This window comes from Cucumis melo, chromosome 9 (genome assembly GCF_025177605.1).
Source record: "Cucumis melo cultivar AY chromosome 9, USDA_Cmelo_AY_1.0, whole genome shotgun sequence".
Classification (NCBI taxonomy): Eukaryota; Viridiplantae; Streptophyta; class Magnoliopsida; order Cucurbitales; family Cucurbitaceae; genus Cucumis; species Cucumis melo.
Genome location: NC_066865.1, coordinates 6,734,011 through 6,755,026, shown reverse-complemented (window position 1 = coordinate 6,755,026; position 21,016 = coordinate 6,734,011). Strand labels below are relative to the sequence as shown.

Sequence of the window (21,016 nt, the reverse complement as noted above, 5' to 3'; positions counted from 1 at the left end):
TGCATTTCTAGTTTTTTTATTTGATTGTGCATTCCTATTTTTTTATCGACGATGCAAAATATATTTTCGGTGTGTATTCAAGTCTTTATCTTTTTGCAGCAGTGCATTTTCAACAGTGCATTCCCCATCTTTTTGTTTTGTTTGACGGTGCATTCCATCACTTGTTCCAGTTTCACTAGTTTTGTCTGTGGAATTCATGGGTATGTTTTGTTGGAATTTATGTTCTGAAACTTGTAATTTATAACTTAAAATCATATTCTATTCAATAAAGTTGTTATTAAGGAATTGTTAGTGAAATTAAATATAATCTTGAATCCGATAAACTAAAGTCCTGAGACTGTCTTTAGCAAATATGAACTTATAGAGATATAAACGTCTAAACGATCTATAATATATGAATAAGATTGGACTTTTTATTTTGGGGACTCTATGGATGCAACCAACTTTGTAGTTAGTACAAACGATGTGATTCTTAATCGTTCGTGTGGAGACATGAAAGTTGAGGCATTCTATTTAAAAAGTTTACATAAGATTGAACCATGAAATAGTCACTTTTACGTTGTATCGGCGTTTACTGTATAAAACTAACTATTTTGATTACTGATAACTTCGTAACTTAATTTTCATATTGAACTAACTATAAACTCATATTCACACCGTTTGCTATAGACACTACTTTCATTTCGAACTTTTTTCCGTTCTTATCTATATTCTACCGATGATTTAAAAACCAATCAAATTTTGAAAAACAAATAGTTTTCAAGATGTTGCTTTTTGTTTTTTAGAATTTGGCTAAGAATTCAACTATTATATTTAAAAAGAATATACAAATCATTGTGAAATATGACATGAAAGATGAAATATGCTTAATTTTCAAAAACAAAAACAAAAAGTAAAATGGATACCAAGCAGAACCTAGATGATTCACGTGGCTTTTTACAAAGACGAAACTAAATGTTGATCCACCTCTTCCATCATTTGACCGAACTATTGAAATTCAAATTTTTTTTTTACATGAGGGTTACATATTTTGTAAAGACGCAATTTAAGTTGTGTTACATTTTTTTCTAAATTAAATGCTATCCAATAAGTCAAAAAGTACTCATATTTTTGCAAATGACCTAACTAGTATCGAGAATTTCAAATGGTTAATAATATATGTTCATTGTTGTCGACTTTTTTCATAAATTTTAGTAACCCTGTATAAATCAGTTTTTGTGAACATGATCAACTCGTTAAAACAGTACATATCAATTGACCAACAATTTGACAATTTCAATACGATGTTCATCTAAAAATATAGTTAACACGATCATACATCACAATGATTGGAAGAATTTATAATTTGGAAAAAGAATTTATTACAAATGACGCAATGTTCAGTAGTTTTCTTGACATGATCAAATTAATTTTCGCATACCACATTTATTTGTTTGAATTCACACATATTAGATGTCTACTTACAAACTTAAACCCTACCGATGTTAGATAATTAAATTATGTTAAACAACATTAGGATACAATACAAATACAGGAGAAAGTAGATTTTAATATAGTAATAAGGTGTTACTTACGTGGGATGACATAAAAAGAATCAAAGCAATGGTAACAGCAACTTTATATTGTTTGAAATATAATGAGATTTGATGTAATTTAATTAAGATGTTAATTAGTGGAGTAATTTTTAGGTTGACAACATTTGTACTTTTTATGATTAACAAATGTGAGATTGAAAATTTGTAATTTCCTTTTTATAAATGAATAGTTACGTATTTTGAAAAGAATGTATTTTTTTAAATATGACAGATTTCACCTTCCTTTCCAACTTCTTTCTACTTTTTCAATTTTTTTTCTTTTCCTTTTCATTTCTTTAGACTATTTTTCTGCAATTTTTTTTTTAAATTATGATTTTTATTTTCGATTCATTATTATTTTTTTTAAGGTATTATTTAGTTTAAGATCGTGTATCAAATATAAAATATTTTAATCATTGTGATATTGGTACATGATGATTTAGAATGGACTACGTGTACCAAATCCAAACGATATTGGTACAAAATCGTATATCAAAATCTCGAAAAAAATCGTTGGGATATTAGTACATGATCGTATAGCCAAATCTAAACGATTGTGTAACAAATATGAAAGATTTATATTTGATATTGGATCATTTCCTACGTGATCGCCTATCATGATCGAGAAATAATTAGATGCACATAGCCAATTAATCGTTTGTTGACTAGGTTATTTCTTTTTGTATTTTCTATTGCATGGCTATGGCTTTTTTGTTTGAAATTATATTTTGAGAAAATCCCAAAAATGAATGAAAATAAAGAGTAAACAATTTTAATTTTATAAACATATATATTAAGTAAAGGAAAATGCATGGTGCTGCTGTTGAATCAATGTGATCACTTACAAGCTTTGAGTTTCAAGTTGTGTTGTTGTGTGTCCTGTCAGGGTCACCTATCATTTATTGGATATTTTATTAAAATAAGGGCTGTTTTGAAAACTTATTAAAAAATATTGCTATTTTGAAATAATTTACAACAATAATACACTTTTAAGAATAAAAATTAAAAAGAAAAAAAATAAAAAATTTAAGAAGTGTGCGCCCACCAATTTAATTACTTTCTTCCCTTTTCTAATCACTTCCTTACCTGTTTAATTTTTTAAAAAAACGTAAATTTTAATTTTTAACTATTATATATATGTTTTAAAAAACTTAATTGTTTAATTTTGAAAAAAAATGTAAATCTTAATTTTTAATTATTATATATGTGTGTGTTTTAAAATAATATTTTTTTAAATATATGGTTTTAACCATTTTAGAATCATTAGCCGTATTAATATAGGTGTGAGAGTAAGACCAAAAAGTAAAGATAATATCAAGTTTGATCCTAGCCTACTATAAATTAAGAAATTCATATCCTAATTTTGGTAGGATCAAAATAAATCCTACTCAAATCCCTTATAATGGTTTCATATGAGTTGTACAAATTAATGATGTAACGTGAGGATGATACGTTTTCTTTGACTAAAATTTGATATCATGTATATGTTACATGTATGTGTGTGCAACGTGTAGGGAGTAGTAAATGGGTGAGCATGGATATTGGGGAGAGATCTACTCGATAATGTACCAAATCTAAATGATGTTGGTAAACAATCGCTTAGATTTGTGATGAAAGAAGAAGAAAGAAGGACACGGTACTGATAATGAAGAAATAATAATAATAGGTACATCGTACATATAGTGCTTGTTCTGCATTTAAGTTTTTGCAAAATCTACCTTTCTCACAATCACATACAAATGTACTATTTAATTTTCACCGTAGAGATTAATCATATGGTCATTTGTAAATAACGTAAATGACACATATTTGTTGTCATTTTCTATATAAAAACGACGAACAATATACATAAATAATTATTATAAATCTAGAATAAAATTTGAATTAATAAGAAAAGGACATAAAAAAATAAAATTAGATTGAATCAATAAAAAAAGTAATCATATATATAAAACAAAACCAAAAAATATTTACGGTTCGTGTAACAAAAAAAAAAAATTAAAAGTCCATGAAGCCACTTAGTATTTTCATAAATTATAGATTTGCTCTTCTTGGTTTTAAATTGCACGTTATCTTCTTTATACTAGTTTTTTGCACGTACGTTGCACGTTGATGTATGTATCTTTTAAAATTTAAAATTAATAATATAAGTTATAATTATATTTTCATATTTTTATAAAAAATTACCTAATTTAGAGTTACATCTCATCATTTTTTACTTCTATTTAGAATTAATATTTTATTGATAATTATAATGAATGATAGAGATGTTTCAACATTAATTTCTATTAAATAGCGAATGCAAACTTTTTTTTGTCTCTTTGTTTTAAGTTTAGTTATGAATTAAAATGTGATAATATTTAATTTACTTTTTCTAAAAATTAATATTATATCTCTAAATTATAGAATAATTTTGAATTAATATTATTTAAGATTATTGAAAGAAGTAGAAGTTATAAAAAATAAAAGAAGAAAAAGAGAGTTAAGTAATATGATAATACTAATTTTTAAATTTAAAAATACATTCTCCAACAAAAACTGAGAAATTTTAGAATGTTGATCTAGAAAACATAAGTTATGTCATTTTACTTTCTCATTTTGGCTGAAAAAATAAAATAGAAAATAGTATGAAGGAAAATTTTTCATTTACTCATCTATATAACTAAAAGATAACAAAAAAAAAAAAGATAATATTTACAAAGAAATGAAAAAATAGTTATATAAATCTCCAACATCGAAGAAATAAAATTTGTCTTCTTACATTTTCCTTTCCTCCTAATTGAAGTTTCTAGATTCACTATTTTTGTTGCTATAAGAAAGCAAGGAGTACCATGTATTTATATTGAATAAATTGATAAAAGTGTAGGTTAGAGAATTCTAAAAGACTTCTTTGAATTTATTATCATGCATATACAAATTCTTCCACTACCATGAAGTTAATTCATAAACATTTTTCAATTAAATATTGAAATAGTTAAAAAAAATAGAAAGAAATAGTTAAGATTCACCCACTATCCATCCTTGAAGTTGAATGACAAAATTGTCATCAAATGAACATTAAGAATACTTATAATCAAAAGGGTAAAATGGACTAAAAAAATTTCTCCATATAGGAGCTTTTATATATACTATAGATTATTACCTTCTCCATATCCGCACGTCTTCTTGTTCGTGATTTATTCGTGACTCTTCCATAATTTTTCTATTTCTTTGTCATATCTCATCTTCAACTCCATCTCCTTATTCTTTTTTCATTATCAGTATTTTGTCCTTCTTCTTTTTCTTCTTTCACTACAAATCTAAATGATCGTTTATCAAGATCATTTAGATTTGGTACATGATCGTGTAGATCTCTCCCCAATATCCATATTCACCCCTTTACTACTCCCTACACGCTGCACATACATACATGTAACGTGCATACAATATCAAATTTTGGTCAAAGAAAACATGCCACCCTCACGTTACATCATTTAGACAACTCATATGAAACAACTATAGGAAATTTGAGTAGGATTTATTTTGATCCTACCAAAATTAGGATATGAATTTCTTAACTTATAATAGGCTAGGATCAAATTTGATATTATCTTTACTTTTTTGTCATACTCTCACAAATATATTAATACGACTAATGATTATGAGATGGTTAAAACCATATATTTTTTAAAATATTATTTTAACATATGTGATATTAGAAATTAAGATTTACATTTTTTTTTCAAAATTAAACAATTAAGTTTTTTAAAACATATATATAATTGTTAAAAATTAAAATTCACATTTTTTTAAAAAATTAAACCATTAAGTTTTTTAAAAAATATATAATAAATTTAAAATTAAAATTTACATTTTTTTTAAAAAATTAAACCGGTAAGGAAGTGATTAGAAAAGGGAAGAAAATAATTAAATTGGTGGCCAAGTCTTGAATTTTTTTTTTTAATTTGTCGAGCGTTCTTTCTGTTTTCTTCTTCTTCTTCTTCTTCTTTTTTTTTTTTTTTTTTTTTTTTAACTTTTATTTTTAAAAGTGCATTATTATTGTAAATTGCTTCAAAACAGCAATACTTTTGTAATAAGTTATCTGAACAACATTATTTTAATAAAATATCCTCATTTATTTATCAATATTTTTATAAACAAATACATCAATCTATCTATCTATCTATCAACTTACCATTCGAATTACATGATGATTGAAGTTATCATTTATATATATCTTTTTAAATATTTTTCACTAACTCTATCCTTTACGATTATTTTTCGAGTTATTTATTAACTAACAAATTTAACAAATTTTAACAACCCGTAACAGGACATTACCTTTTTAATATTCTTCATACTTTGAAATTTTTATACCTAATTAGTATCATTTATTAATTAATTAAAGAATTGTTCAAAATAGTAAAGTTCACAAAATATTTACTGTAATTGTATAAACGTGTCTGGTATAAGCAGACTTTTGTTGTTTAGTGAGTTTTTGACCTTTTAAGTATGTTTTGTTTCTCCATAGTATCCTAACTATTTAATATAATTCTTAATTATTAATATTCTAATATATATGTATATTATTACTAGTGTTAAAATAACTAAAATTATGTTTAATTAAAAATATATTCATCTATAATTGGTTAAATAACTAACCAATATAACATTATATTAAGTAATTAGATTAGGGGCATCTAAAAAATATTATAATTTTAAAATTATTTATAAAATATAGCAAAACTCATTAAATTCTCTTTAGCTCGTTTAAGTTAAGTATTTTTTTTTGTTGTATTTTATAAATAGTTCTATTTTTTTTTTTGCTATCTATAACAATTTGCCTTAAATGATCTAATCTCGATTACATGGTCTCTTCAAATAATTATCTAGACAAAATTTTGATTTTTTTTTGTTGGCCTATTTCATTGACCTCATTAACCTTTTAAATTATTTTTTCTAAAAAATTTATGTCAACTTAGAAATGAATAACACAAACTTTATATCTATTTGGTTGACCGGATGGTGAGATGCTTAATTATTATTGTTTTCTCTCTAGAATAGTTCAATGCTTACTTGCTTATTGGTACCCGAACCCCATATCTCTAGTTTGTCATGTAATGGTTCAAGCTAACATAATTTCTTTTTTATTTTAAAAAGTAACATAATCATAATAATAATAATAAGAAGAAGAAGAAGGGCAATCAATAGGACGGTGAGATATACTTTTCAATTGAGTTAACTTTACAGAATAAAATAATTTTAAACCATACAAAAACCAAAAACCAAAAAAAAAAAAAAAAAGAAAAAATCAATAGTTTGAGATAAAATTGAGTAATTCAATTAAGTTTATTTAATAACATCCATTGTTAAGAAAAAAGAAAGCCAAAACAATCCAAAAGTCCAGGTTGTCCGTCACATCTACCCTTATCAAAATGGGTAAAGGGTAGTCTCACGGGCCACATCAGTCGACCCTAAGCAATCCCTTCTACACAAATGGCTAAAAAAAGCCCCCAAACCAATTGATAGGCTATCATATATAGCTCAAACCTCTGAGACACAACACTTTATGGACTATTTGTAAATCTAAAATATATTCACAATTATTAACTAAAAGTTAGAAAAGTGTATGTAATCGAAAATGAAACTAAAATAAGATGATAAAACGTGAAAATAGTGATAAAGATGATTGAATTAAATTGAATACTGTCGAAACATAACGAGCTTTGTAATATAAATTAGGTCTAAAAACACTTAATCCAAAGCTCAGTTTTGGATTAAGAGTAGATGTGACAAACCCATAATTCATAACAGACCACCAAATATCCTCCATAACAGACCATCAAATATCATCAAAGTATTTGGATTACATTACATTATAAACTCACTCCATAACTAACCACCGAATACCCTCAAAATACTTGGATTATATTATATTATAAACTCACTCCATAGCAGACCACCAAATATCCTCAAAGTGTTAAAAGAGAATAGTATGATCTATTAGAGATTGACCTAACTATCAAAATATCTGGGACATAACACCTCAACGGTGTTAGGTTATGTTTTGCAAATGCGTTCAAAGTGTACAACCTGAATCATCTAATCTGAATCACAATCTTGATCATCCGACCACATGACCATTGGACTAGAATCACGCATCATCTCGACATTGTTTTGGTCAAAAGCCAAGCTAACCTGCTCATATCCCCATTGTAACATGTAAGTTTGTAGCGTTGTTAAAATAACAAATATTATAAATAAACAAATAAAGAGAAGTAGGCACGTTAATTATTTCTTAAACAAGACGCTAGATAGGGGGCAAAATAGCTAGGAAGTGACAAAAGCATCATTTTCCAGAATTGTTTTTTTATTATTTAAATAAAGACATCACATAATAATTACCTCTCTATCCCAAATTCCAATTTACCCTTTTTCATGTGCTATGGGTCTAGTCTATGTCCATAACTTCAACATTAAAAAGCAATATAACTTTTTGGTAGTTTTCAGAAAACCGATAACAAAAGCCATCGTGGCTTACTCACAATTGGTCAGATCCTCCAATAAAAACACACCAAAAAGTTAAAAACTACTACTTGGTGTACACGTTAAGAGTCCACATCATGATTTTTAACAGACTCCTCCCTGTTTCACCTAAAAGTTCCACCGGGCGACGGCGGAGCCGACGGCGGCGATAGCGACGGACTGCGGCAGCAACTTGGTGGGGTTTGGTTTTGTTTTGCCTTGCCGCTGATGCTGTTAAAATAATAATAAGAGTCACACAGAGCATGAGCCCACTCGGTCTACTACTGACTTTTCTTTTCCCAATACCCTCTCTGTCCTTTATTCTTTGCCCATTTGTTCTTTCAAGTCTCTTCGTTACTTTTGTTTTCACTCTCTATCTCTCTCTCTAAGCTCAAGATCTGGCCTCTCTCTCTCTCTCTCTCATGGAGGTTGCTGTTTTCTTTGCCAATCAATTTCTTTAGGATCTAAGAGAGAGAGCTGCTGAGATTCAGAAAAGAAATGGAGGTTTTGTGCTGAGGTAATGTAATGGAGGGTTGTTTCTTTCAGTTTCTTTCTGGGTTTTGCCTCTAAATCTCCTATTTCATATGGAATTGTTTCATGGGTTTGTTTTGTTTTGTTTTTTTTTTTCCTTGGGAGTTTTTTTTGTACAATGTTGCAATCAGATGGATTTTAATTGGTTGTTACGGGCTTTCTTCATTTTGGATCTGTTTTCTGAAAGTTCAAATTTTGCATTGTTTTGAGTTCTTATGTTCTGACTGATTTATGTGTTCTTTTTTCTCAAGTTCAGATGATTGAATAGGAAATGGGGAAGAAGGGGGGTTGGTTTTCTGCTGTGAAGAAAGCATTTGCTCCTGAATCTAAGGAAAAGAAAGATCAGGTTCTTATGGGTTGGATTCTAATTTCTATAAATTTTTGTTTTCTTTGTGTTATGGTTTTCTTCCTAGATCCTGAACTGAGAGTTTGTTAATGATTTTAATTGCTAGAAAACCAACAAATCAAAGAAAAGATGGTTTGGGAAGCCAAAGAAATCGGAGACAGTGACATCTGCAGAGCCAGCTTCATTCGATGTGTCTGTTCTACCAATTGAAGAGGTGAAATTAGCAGATGCAGAGAACGAACAGAGCAAACATGCTTACTCTGTTGCCATTGCCACTGCAATCGCTGCCGAGGCAGCCGTTGCAGCTGCTCAGGCTGCAGCGGAGGTCGTTCGGCTTACTACTATCCCTCGATACTCTGGGAAATCAAAGGAAGAAATAGCAGCCATCAAGATCCAGACTGCATTCCGTGGCTATTTGGTGAGTGATCACTTTCATTTTTTTTTAAGCCTATAGCTGTTTCAAACTATTCACTACTTTTTATAACAGTTATTTGTTTTGGATAGAATTGTAGATTTTGTTTAAATTACCATATAAGCCCCTAGAGTTTCAGTTTCATTTCAAATTAGTCTGAAGTTTTATGATTATTCCTTAGAATTCGAGGACAGAGCAATCCAAATCTATAGAAAAGTTTCGGTTCAAGTGAAGGTTGTTCGAAGGTTTATGATTATTCTTGAGATCTGTTCACAACTCCCACAACATTTCTTTAGAGAGGCAGTGAACAGATGTTAGATTGACTTGCAGCATTAGATTAAGTATACAAGAGTTTGGTTGTGCAAAATCTAAATGAAATCATGTGGATGTTTGGGTAAGGTGTGGTATTAGGAGTTTTTAGAATGTGCAACAAGACCCACCTTTTTTCCTTGTTATTTTTTTCCCAACAGTTACTTAGCTAGCTAACTAGCTCATCATCTTTCGTTGTCAGAAGCCACATTAAAAATAAAATAAAATAAAATAAAACAAAAGGCTAACATATAAAAGAGATCAAAGCAAGTTATGGGAGCTACAATGGAAGTCTTAAAATCACAAAGAAACCAAAGTTTAAGCTGTAGGAACTAAAACAATTAATATACCCAGAACTATTCAACATTCTTAAAACAACAAAATATACAAGTCAAACTCCTACTTGCCATGACTTAAAGTACTTTTTCTTGAGAAAGAGCATGAGTTTTCGCATCAAATTCGTGCATATCATATACACCTAACTTCAAGGCAGGCTTTGAATGTGTCATTTAATGGTCTACAGAGTGTTCAAAAACCGTATTTAATAGGTTCTCTGTAATGGCTAGTTCAAGGATTTGGGACATTAAATATTGGAATTGAAATTGGTTTCTATAATGGGAATTTTGTTGGCTCAGGCAAGGAGGGCCCTGCGGGCATTAAGAGGGTTGGTGAGGCTAAAGTCATTGATACAAGGCCAATCTGTCAAAAGACAAGCAACAACCACATTAAGATGTATGCAGACTCTTGCCCGAGTCCAGTCACAGATTCGTGCAAGAAGAATTAGAATGTCAGAGGAGAATCAGGCTCTTCAGAGACAGCTCCAACAAAAACATGAAAGAGAGCTTGAGAGATTAACTACTTCTGTAAGTTTCTTACTATTCTCTTTTGTAAATCTCTCATGTCAGATTGTACTTTGACAGTAATACTTAATGGCTAGCTGGTTTCATCTACGTTTTTCCTAGTAACATAGATATGCGGCCCAACGACATGATGCCACATGACCATCAAAACTTTTAAGTTTCTTTTTCGATTGTCGTTAGGTAAAAAGAGTGATGCATCCCAACTAGTCCTAAATCCTTTTTTTTCTTTTGGAGGATGATTAGGTGCATTCCTCAAATCCGCCCCATCTCTCAGCCACACAAAGTACAATTCTTTAAAAGATATTTGGTAATTTTATTTTTGTACCGTGGAGAGATGGAGAGGGATGGATCAGTTTTTTTCTTCCCTCTTTTTTCCATCATCAAAGTATTTAGTTCTTGTATAACTTTGACCTGACCCTACAATACCCTGCAATATTCAATGTCAGGAAGCTTTTAGATATATTTAATACTCCAAGTGGGAAGCAAGTAGTTTATGTGTTTCTTTATCTGGTGCTCCTTTATTATGAGATATTTCAATCCATTAATCCTCAAGCTGACTTTTGAACTTTCCAATTAATCATATCGCCTATGATACAACAGCCTTTGACTCCAAGATACTTAAATTGAGGTTTGAGTATAACGCACTCTCTCTTACAAGTAGTTTTCAGATGTTTCTTTTATAAGGAAGTTTCTTAATTAAATATTACAAGTTACAAGAATGTGGCTACGATCAGTTCTTAATTAATCCTTGTGTTGGTACTATGAATGAGAATTGAAGTTTGATGTTTGAATTAGGCAAGCAATGAATGGAATGACAGTACCAAATCAAAGGAGCAAATTGAAGCCAGATTGGCTAACAGGCAAGAAGCAGCAACAAGAAGAGAAAGGGCACTGGCGTATGCTTACACTCATCAGGTTCAATTCATTTCTTACTTTCTTGCTGAATTATTATCTCCCTGCTCAGATCATTGTTTTTCATTCTCATGGGCGTTTTCCCAACAGAATTCATGGAAGAATTATTCAAAATCTGCAAACTCTACATTCATGGACCCGAACAATCCCCGCTGGGGATGGAGTTGGTTAGAACGATGGATGGCCGCTCGTCTATGGGAAACTAAGAGCACAATCGATTATCACGATCGTGGCTCCGTCAAGAGCGTGATCAGCCACACAACCTCGATCGGAGACATTGCCAAAGCTTACGCCCGTCGCGATCTCAATCTCGACATCATCAAGCCGTTTCCAAGGACTCCAACGAGCCAAAAAACAAGCCGAGCTCCGAGTCACCAATCGCCAGCGACTCCTACGAAAGCGTATTCGTCACTATCTGCAGGGAGAAAATTGAAGCCGGATAGTCCAAGAGGAATTGGGTGGGGCGGAGACGCCGATTCCAGAAGCGCATTGAGCGTCAAATCGGAAAGGTACAGGCGACACAGCATTGCTGGATCATCAGTGAGAGATGATGAAAGCTTCACGAGTTCGCCGTCGGTTCCAAGCTACATGGCATCGACAGAAGCAGCGAGGGCCAGGTCCCGGTTGTCGAGTCCGATGGGAACGGAGAAGACGGCGGGAACTCCGGCGAGTGTTGGAGCAAAGAAAAGGCTGTCATTCCCAGGCTCGCCGGCGAACTCAAGGAGGCAGTCAGGTCCGCCGAAAATAGACGCTAGTCCGATAAAGAATGTGGGAGAGAGAGAATTTACCGGGGAGAGCAGATAGATGAAGAAATGAATTTGGTAGTGATTTTAAATTTTAATCGTGATTTATATTTTTTCAGTTTTAGATATAATTTTTTAGGCAGCGTTGTTTTTTTGTTTGTTTGTTTGTTTGAAGCCACCCAGGCAAATGGTGAATAAAAGAAGGTAGATTTACTGTTTCCTTTACTTTTTCTTTCTTTTTTTATGTAAATGGAATTGAATTGAGCTTTGTTTGGCTGTCATTTTTCTTTTTCTTTCTTTTCTTTTCTTTTTTGAGGTATATAATTTGTCACCTTATTTCATTTTATTTCTTTTTCCTAATTTTTGAGGTAACCTTCATCTTTCTCTTTCTCTTTTTCTTTGTTCACAAACTTACTAACTCTATACTTATTTAGTCTTTCAAGTTTAAATTAGCGTATTTAGGTTTCAAATTCAACAATGCTACCTGATTATTGATGTTATCATTTACAACTAACATATATTCTTCTCACTCAATCTCAACCTTTCAAATTCTTAGTCCTTGTTTTACTTTTTGTGAGCCAACCAACGGGCTTAATACACCTTACCCTTGAATTTTTATGTATTGTAGATCATGTTGCATCTATGGATATAACTATTATATAGTCGTAATCATTCATGATTTATTAAGGGGCTAGTAAGGTGCCCCTCACATTATTAGGTAGCATAGTGGTGGTGCCTTTACTTCGTAACTATCAAATTATGGGTTCAAGATTGTAAAAGGAATTGCAAAATGCAAGATTCAAACCCATAACTTGGTAGTCATAAAGTGATAGCACAACCGCTATAGTATAAATAAAACATTATTTAATATATATTTTAATCTGATACTTCAAATTTAATATTAAAATACAAAAATCGATAATGTGAGAGGGCACGTGTCCTCGTTGGCCCTTTAATAAATCCGCCCTTGCCACCTATCCTCTAATTGTAAACAATTGGTTTATGGTCCAACCATAAACCAAGTCTATCTCGGTCGAGTGAAAGAGTGAAGCCTCATTGTTCAAGTCCTAAAGTTAGAGTGTAAAGCTACACATCTACTTTCCTCAAGTCAAGGAGTACTAAGCTTCATCTTTTGCCTAATTATGTTCCAGCTCCCCTCTTGATCAAATCCCCAAAATAGTAGTCTTATTGAGTCGACAACACGAGTCACTCCTATCCATGCAAATAAAAAAGAACGAGCTCTAACAAACAAAATTCCACAACTCAATGAAGATTGAGATCGAGTTACACATGGTCATCCCGTGAAACATTAATATTTTCATTCATTGGTGTTACAAAGAGGGATTAATTATTTTGTGGTTCAGTATTATACAAACTCTTTTTATTCATACCCTAACTTGTATGAATAAAAAGTGGTTCGTAATATTTTTACAAAGTGGGTCGTATCCATACTAGATTTATCAAGATTAGGTACTTGACCTTATCCATATATTGACTTGACTTCTAGGTTTTTACTTGAACGTGATTCACTTACATATCAACCACATAGTGTTCAAATTTGATTTAATAATCTTGAATTTTTATTTATTTGATTTGTGTTACCCCAATTCTAAAAGATGAAATAAAATAATATTTATTATTGGATAAGTAAATTGTTTACAAAAATACAAACTGCCAGTCTAGAACACAAAACTCAACACTAACAAAGTCATACATTACTAGTCAAGTGTGTGTTATAGCAATTTCTTTTTATTTTTATTTGACTATTTATTGTGTTGATATGTTGTATAAAAAGTTTAGTGGTGTTTTTTAAGCAAATCTTTTAACATTTTTCATCAAAAATTAACAACAATGATATTTTTGAATGTTTAAGGATATTTTTTAAACTTAAGTTCACGAGTATTTTCTTTTGGTCTTTGAATTATTTAAATATGTATTTTAGAATTTTTGAATGTTTAAAACTGTGTGCGTTTGATCAAGTTTTCAAAATATACCTATTTAGTTCCTAAATTTTTCAAAATAAGTTTAAAAGATCCATGTTTATTAGTCCATAGATCTCGAGTCTAGTTTTTTTTTTTTTTAATTTTTATTTTAGTTTACAGGTTTCAAAATAATGTTACACTTCTAAACTTAAGTTTTGAGTTTGATTTTAATTTAGTTCATAGGTATTAAAATATTACAATTTTACCCATTTGGTTTGAATTTTTTTTAATTGGATCCATATGTTTCAAGATTTAAACTAACTAACTATTTCATTACATTTTTTTAATGTCTATTAATTAATTTAATTACAATTATAAAAAGTTTATAATTAATTAAATTTCATTATTTTTCGTTGCAATCATAATTAATTTTAAAATTTCACTTCACAATTATTTAAAACTAATTAAGGGTTTTTTTTTAAAAAAATATAACAAACTGACTAAATATTTACAAAGTATAGAACAATTCTGAAAACGAAAAAAGCCCACAATGGGAAATATAAAAAATGCTCAAGTCAACACGCAATTAATTGACCACACGTGTGCGTGTAATTATTCTTCTAAACGATCATGATACGCGATCATGTAGGAAATGATACATGATCGTGTGAGAAATGATACACGATCATGTAGGTATCGACACTGACCACATGTGTGCATGTAATTGTTCTTCTAAACGATCATGATACGCAATCGTATAGAAAATTGTTGGGGTTGATGCCCTAAATCTCGTGGTCTTGTAGTTTGTAATTGTATATATAATACAAACTTTTTATTTATCTAATAAAATAAAGTGTTTTATTTTATTTGATATTTAGTTGCATTAACTCACAAAACCAATAAACTAACATCCAAGGTTATCTTCTGTAACCTAAACATGTATGTAGAGACATACAAGTGGATCATGTTTAAGTGATAACCTAAATGGTCTGTAGTAAATGGATAAGGCTGGATACCTTATCCTGGTGACACTACGAATACGGTCTGCTTTGTAGTTGTTACAATTGTTCTAAAGTGCTACAAATGATTTGATCCTAATCATTTATGTCGAGACATTAGAGCGGGGGTATTCTATACAAAGAGTTTGTATAAGACCGGACCATGAAATGAATAGTCTCTCTTATTAACACCGTTACTAGTTGAGACTACATTTCACCAGGATGACTATAGGTGACTTGACCTGAATCTTGAGTGAGTTGTGAACTCCTGCCTATGTAGGCGATCCTTTGATTTGTATGGGTGAGAGTGGCCTATGTAGCCGACTCAATATGCCTACCATTTTGGGGATTCGTCTGAATGGGGAGCTGGGAACGCAGCTACACAAGAAGGAATTCACTCCTTCTCTATAGATGGAGTAAGTAGAGAATTTGCTCTCTTAAGGGTTGATTTCAAGGCTTGAACAATGTGGCGCCACACCCTCTCTTGGCCTGAGAGGAGTTCAGTTATAGTAGGACTATAATTATTGTTCATTAGAGGAATCAATGGTACTTAAGGAGTTAGATGTAACTACAGGGGCAAAACGGTTATTTTTGGCCTAGCTGTACTTACGAGCAATTTGTGAAGGGTCATTGCACTGTTGATTGGTTATATCTAATGGACACAAAAATATATCTACAGTTAGAAGAGTGCAACTATTAGTCTTTAGTGGAATGACTAATAGTTAATGAATAGAGATTAAATTTAATTAAAGAGTTTAATTAATTAATCTCATTTCATTAGAGCTTCAATCTGTAGGTCCATAAGGTCCCCTTGTTAGCTCAATAAGGATAAATGAGAATCAAATTTATTTTGGTTTAATTTGAATTGTTCAAATTGATTAAAGGGAATAAATTGTATATGATACAATTAATATAATTTATTTGATACATTATAATGTAAAGTTTTTTATGAGAGAAGTTAATATTTGAATATGATTCAAATAATAATAATAATATGAATGAAATTCATAAATAAACTATAGGTTAAAATTGAATTCGATTCATATTAGAACTATAGATTATATGAGAGATCTAAATCATTGGTTATATTATATATGATATAATATAAAGTTTATATTATATGAGATATAATATATTTGTAATTAAATTTATATTAATTTTATGTTATATGAGATATAATATATATTAATTAAATTTATATTGATTTTATTTAATTTAATTAATATATATATATATATATATATATATATATATATATTAATATATTTAAATAGAATAGAATAACTCCCTTGGGAGTTATTCTACGTGGGAAGGATGGGGAAGTTATTTGATAACTTCCCCCTCCATTGTTGAGATTTGTTTTAAAAGAAAATAAAAAGAAAGTTTTTTTTTTAACAGCGAAAACAATCTTACGATCTCTCTGTATCCCAACAAAAGAAAATTCTCTCAAAAAGCTTCTTCCCTCACCAAAATTACAGAAGCCCACAACTCTCTGTGATTCTTTACTTGGAGAATAACGAGGAAGATTTTGTGGTGCCAAGCTTGGAAGAAGAATTGAATTGGTTCTACAAAGGTCAGTTTATTTTCACTTTTTCCATGAAAAGCATGTTTATTATTTTTCTTTGAATTTATTGGTTTCATAAATTGAATTTCACTCGCACGGGCGTTCATAAGCTTTCGCTTTAGGAATTCCATTCCTTCAATTGGTATCAGAGCCAAATCGTGCAATTGTTTTTTCAAATTTTTTTTGAAACAAAATTCAAAGAAAAGGTGGGTATTTTTTCTCTGCATTGTTGTATGTGGGTTTGCAAACTAGATGTTTTCGATTTTGGCACCTTAGATTACAGTTTTTTTTTATTTTTCATTAATTTGATTGATGTAAGGGGCTGTTGTTTTGGCCATTTTAATTCTGTAATCGAGTCTGTAAGTCCATGTCGTTCGAGGCAAGTGTTGCTGGGTTGATGAACGATTTTCGGAGGCATTACGGAGTTTTTTTTTCCAGTTCGTACAGATTCAAATCTGTACAGAGTTGCAGCAGATTTTGTTATTAAAAAAGAAAAAAAACAACAAAACAAATATATCCTTTACGCGCGTCTTTCAAACATCGAGGATTGCTTCCTGGTGCAGTGGCTGGTTGTCCATTTCTGTTGCAAGAGGTCGTGGCTTCGAGTTCCAGATTGTGCAGTTTTTCATTTTTTTTGGTTTTAATTAATTAAATTAATATAATTTGATTATATTAATTTGATTATTTTTTTAGGAGTGCCAAATTCGGTCTATTTTGCTTTTAATCTTTTATTGCATGTGATGTTTTATTAAACTAATTATATACATAATGTATGTCATATAGTTTAAAATCCCACCTTAGGATTATAATTATCATGCATCATACTTAAATATAAGTGTTGTATTTTAGTTGCATGATTTTCTAAGCATGCTCATGCATCATATTTAATATAATTGTTATATTATATGATAGCATGTATAATTAATATATCCATGCATCATCCTATAATTTAACATGTTGTATTATATAGTTTGATTGATGGATGTTTTTATTTTCATTGCATTAATATAATTGTTGTATTGTGTGATGAAAATGAAAATGCATTGAGCATGTCATTACTTAGAGAATATATATATTAAATGACATTAGAATTGCATGTTTATAGATTTTAATTATTTTCTTTCCTTATAAGTGTTATAAGTTTATGAATTTAGAATTAAAATCTATAATAAAGAGTTGCATGCTAACATAAGGTCACAATTAGTTTTAAATAGTTTAAAATTAATTCACCTAGACCTTAATGAATAATATTTCTAATGAGATTAGAAATAGGGTTAATCTTTTCTCGTTTTATTAGGATTAAAATGATATCAATAAAAGATTAAATTTATAAAATATTTGTCTATAAGGGACCTTTGTCTAAGGAAGGTTCTGTCTAGGCTGGGGTACTTAAGCTGACGGTAACGGAACACCCCTACCTGGGAACTGACTTGGAAGGTGAATTAGTCAAACATTTTATAAGCATACAATACATGATTATATTTATCAAAGTGTTTGATGAACAATAATCATATATTGTTAAACTATCCAATATAAGAGTTATATTGGGCCAATTTAACAATGGACTTAGATAAATAATTAGCCGTATTTTCTAAGTTGTTTTTTTTAAGTAAAACACTAAGTGGGAGGAAATGAGGTATATGATACTTCATTTTTCTTTTCATGTTTCTCCTTAAACATTCACACCGTGAGACTTATGCTCGGCCTCGAGGCACCTTTGCTTGTGTCCCCCTAAGGATGGTGTTTGTGTAAGTCAATAACAAGGTGAATGGAGATAGTGTTTATAGTAAGTGGGAGAGGGATGTGTGTCAACACATCCCGCGGTCTCTTTCATTAGTTTTAAGTAAATTCTCATGCTTGGCCTTGAGGCACCTTTGCTTGTGTTCCCCTACGGAAGGTGTTTGCATTAGATTTTACTCAAACTCCAGAAATGGATAAGATTTCTTTAGTTTTTGCTCCAATCGGTTTTTTCCCTACGGATTACTTATTGGGGCGGAACTCTAGAATCTAAAATGAAAGGTTACACTTACAAGAAATTTTTAAGTAAGTTAATCATTTCTTGACCAAACAATGATGACTAACTATTATAGGAATAAGAGTTATTCTAGTGTAATATTTAGTTGAGATTGTCTCAATTTAGTGAAGGGATAATTAATCACCCTACGGAGATTTTTATCCTACCTCACTGAAGCATCATTGCAAAATAGATATCACTTAGGATACATTAAAATTTTGCTAAATTGATTGGTTTTATATGGAAAATGCTAGTATAACTAATATAAATAAATTGTATGTTTTCAGTAATTTGATAATGACGAGTGCTACTTTGAATATGCTGGCTGCTGATAAACTTAATGGCAATAATTATGCATCTTGGAAAAATACTATCAACACTGTGCTAATCATCGATGACCTTAGATTTGTCCTAGTTGAGGAGTGTCCTTAAGTCCCAGCTGCTAATGCAACTCGAACTGTTCGAGAACCATATGAGCGTTGGGCCAAGGCAAATGAAAAAGCCCGAGCATACATCTTGGCAAGCTTATCTGAAGTATTGGCCAAGAAACATGAATCAATGCTCACTGCTCGTGAGATTATGGACTCCTTGCAGGAGATGTTTGGTCAGGCCTCTTATCAGATTAAGCATGATGCTCTGAAATACATTTATAATGCCCGTATGAATGAGGGAGCCTCAGTGCGAGAACATGTTCTCAATATGATGGTTCATTTCAACGTGGCAGAAATGAATGGGGCTGTCATCGATGAAGCCAGTCAGGTTAGCTTTATTTTGGAATCTCTGCCAGAGAGTTTCCTGCAATTTAGAAGCAATGCTGTTATGAATAAGATTGCTTATACCCTTACCACCCTTCTCAACGAGCTACAGACTTTTGAGTCTCTGATGAAAATCAAGGGACAGAAGGGAGAGGCAAATGTTGCTACTTCCACAAGAAAGTTCCATAGGGGTTCGACCTCAGGAACTAAGTCTATGCCTTCTTCATCTGGCAATAAGAAGTGGAAGAAGAAGAAGAAGGGTGGCCAAGGAAATAAAGCTAACCTCGCTGCTGCTAAAACGACCAAGAAAGCCAAAGCTGCAAAGGGAATATGTTTCCATTGCAACCAAGAGGGACATTGGAAGAGAAACTGTCCCAAGTACTTGGCAGAAAAGAAGAAGGCTAAACAAGGTAAATATGATTTACTAGTGCTAGAGACTTGTTTAGTGGAAAATGATGATTCAGCCTGGATAATAGATTCAGGTGCCACTAATCATGTTTGTTCTTCATTTCAGGGAATTAGTTCCTGGCGGCAGTTGGAGACTGGAGAGATGACGATGCGAGTTGGAACTGGGCATGTCGTCTCAGCAATTGCAGTGGGAGGGCTTCGACTTTGTTTACAGAAATCTTTTCTTTTATTAGAAAATGTATATGTTGTTCCTGATTTAAAAAGGAATTTGATTTCTGTAAAGTGCTTACTAGAACAATCTTACTCGTTAACTTTTAATGTAAATAAAGTGTTTATTTACAAAAATGGTGTTGAGATTTGTTCTGCAAAGTTAGAAAATAATCTTTATGTGTTAAGATCATTAACATCTAAAGCTTTTCTTAATACTGAAATGTTCAAAACTGCAATAACTCAAAATAAAAGACTTAAAATTTCTCCAAAAGAAAATGCTCATCTTTGGCACCTAAGATTAGGGCATATAAATCTCAATAGGATTGAGAGATTAGTAAAGAATGGACTTCTAAGTGAGTTAGAAGAAAATTCTTTACCTGTATGTGAGTCATGCCTTGAAGGTAAGATGACCAAAAGACCTTTTACTGGAAAAGGTCATAGGGCCAAAGAACCTCTAGAACTTGTACATTCAGATCTATGTGGTCCTATGAATGTTAAAGCAAGAGGAGGATTTGAATATTTCATCACTTTTACTGATGATTATTCAAGATATGGGTATGTTTATTTAATGCAACATAAGTCTGAAGCCCTTGAAAAGTTCAAGGAATACAAGGCTGAAGTTGAAAACGCATTAAGTAAAACTATTAAAACATTTCGATCGGATCGAGGTGGAGAGTATATGGATTTGAAATTCCAAAACTATTTGATGGAATGTGGAATTGTATCTCAACTCTCAGCACCTGGTACACCTCAACAGAATGGTGTATCAGAAAGGAGAAATCGAACCTTGTTGGACATGGTTCGATCTATGATGAGTTACGCTCACTTACCTAATTCGTTTTGGGGTTATGCAGTGCAAACTGCAGTCTATATTTTGAATTGTGTTCCATCTAAAAGTGTTTCTGAAACACCTTTAAAATTATGGAATGGTCGTAAAGGTAGTTTACGTCATTT

General features: G+C 31.1%; 1 protein-coding gene and 1 long non-coding RNA gene across 3 annotated transcripts; one reads left to right on the top strand and one right to left on the bottom strand.

The window, feature by feature from the left end:
- Positions 1-7,343: 7,343 nt before the first annotated feature.
- LOC127150890 (uncharacterized) lies at positions 7,344-11,592 on the bottom strand. The gene is made up of 2 exons (XR_007823439.1): positions 11,443-11,592; positions 7,344-7,751 (listed from the first exon to the last, which is right to left on the bottom strand). It is a non-coding gene; the product is annotated as an uncharacterized LOC127150890 (long non-coding RNA).
- LOC103501685 (protein IQ-DOMAIN 3-like) lies at positions 8,170-12,537 on the top strand. 2 transcript variants are annotated; one of them, XM_008465353.3, is made up of 6 exons: positions 8,170-8,595; positions 8,866-8,955; positions 9,062-9,373; positions 10,312-10,539; positions 11,332-11,451; positions 11,539-12,537. In XM_008465353.3, the coding sequence occupies exons 2-6, from the start codon at positions 8,881-8,883 to the stop codon at positions 12,250-12,252; spliced, it is 1,449 nt and encodes a 482-aa protein (XP_008463575.1). In that variant the 5' UTR covers positions 8,170-8,595; positions 8,866-8,880; the 3' UTR covers positions 12,253-12,537. The 2 variants fall into 2 exon arrangements, with proteins under 2 accessions (XP_008463575.1, XP_050945555.1); XM_051089598.1 differs by having other exon boundaries at positions 8,256-8,595; positions 8,861-8,955.
- Positions 12,538-21,016: the final 8,479 nt, after the last annotated feature.

What these genes read in the sequence shown, in the direction of transcription:
- LOC103501685 (XM_008465353.3), top strand. Translation starts at nt 8,881, where the DNA reads ATGGGGAAGAAGGGGGGTTGGTTTTCTGCTGTGAAGAAAGCATTTGCT. An exon ending in CTAAGGAAAAGAAAGATCAG is followed by an intron (nt 8,956 to 9,061) that starts GTTCTTATGGGT and finishes TTTAATTGCTAG; the next exon opens with AAAACCAACAAATCAAAGAA. An exon ending in CTGCATTCCGTGGCTATTTG is followed by an intron (nt 9,374 to 10,311) that starts GTGAGTGATCAC and finishes TTGTTGGCTCAG; the next exon opens with GCAAGGAGGGCCCTGCGGGC.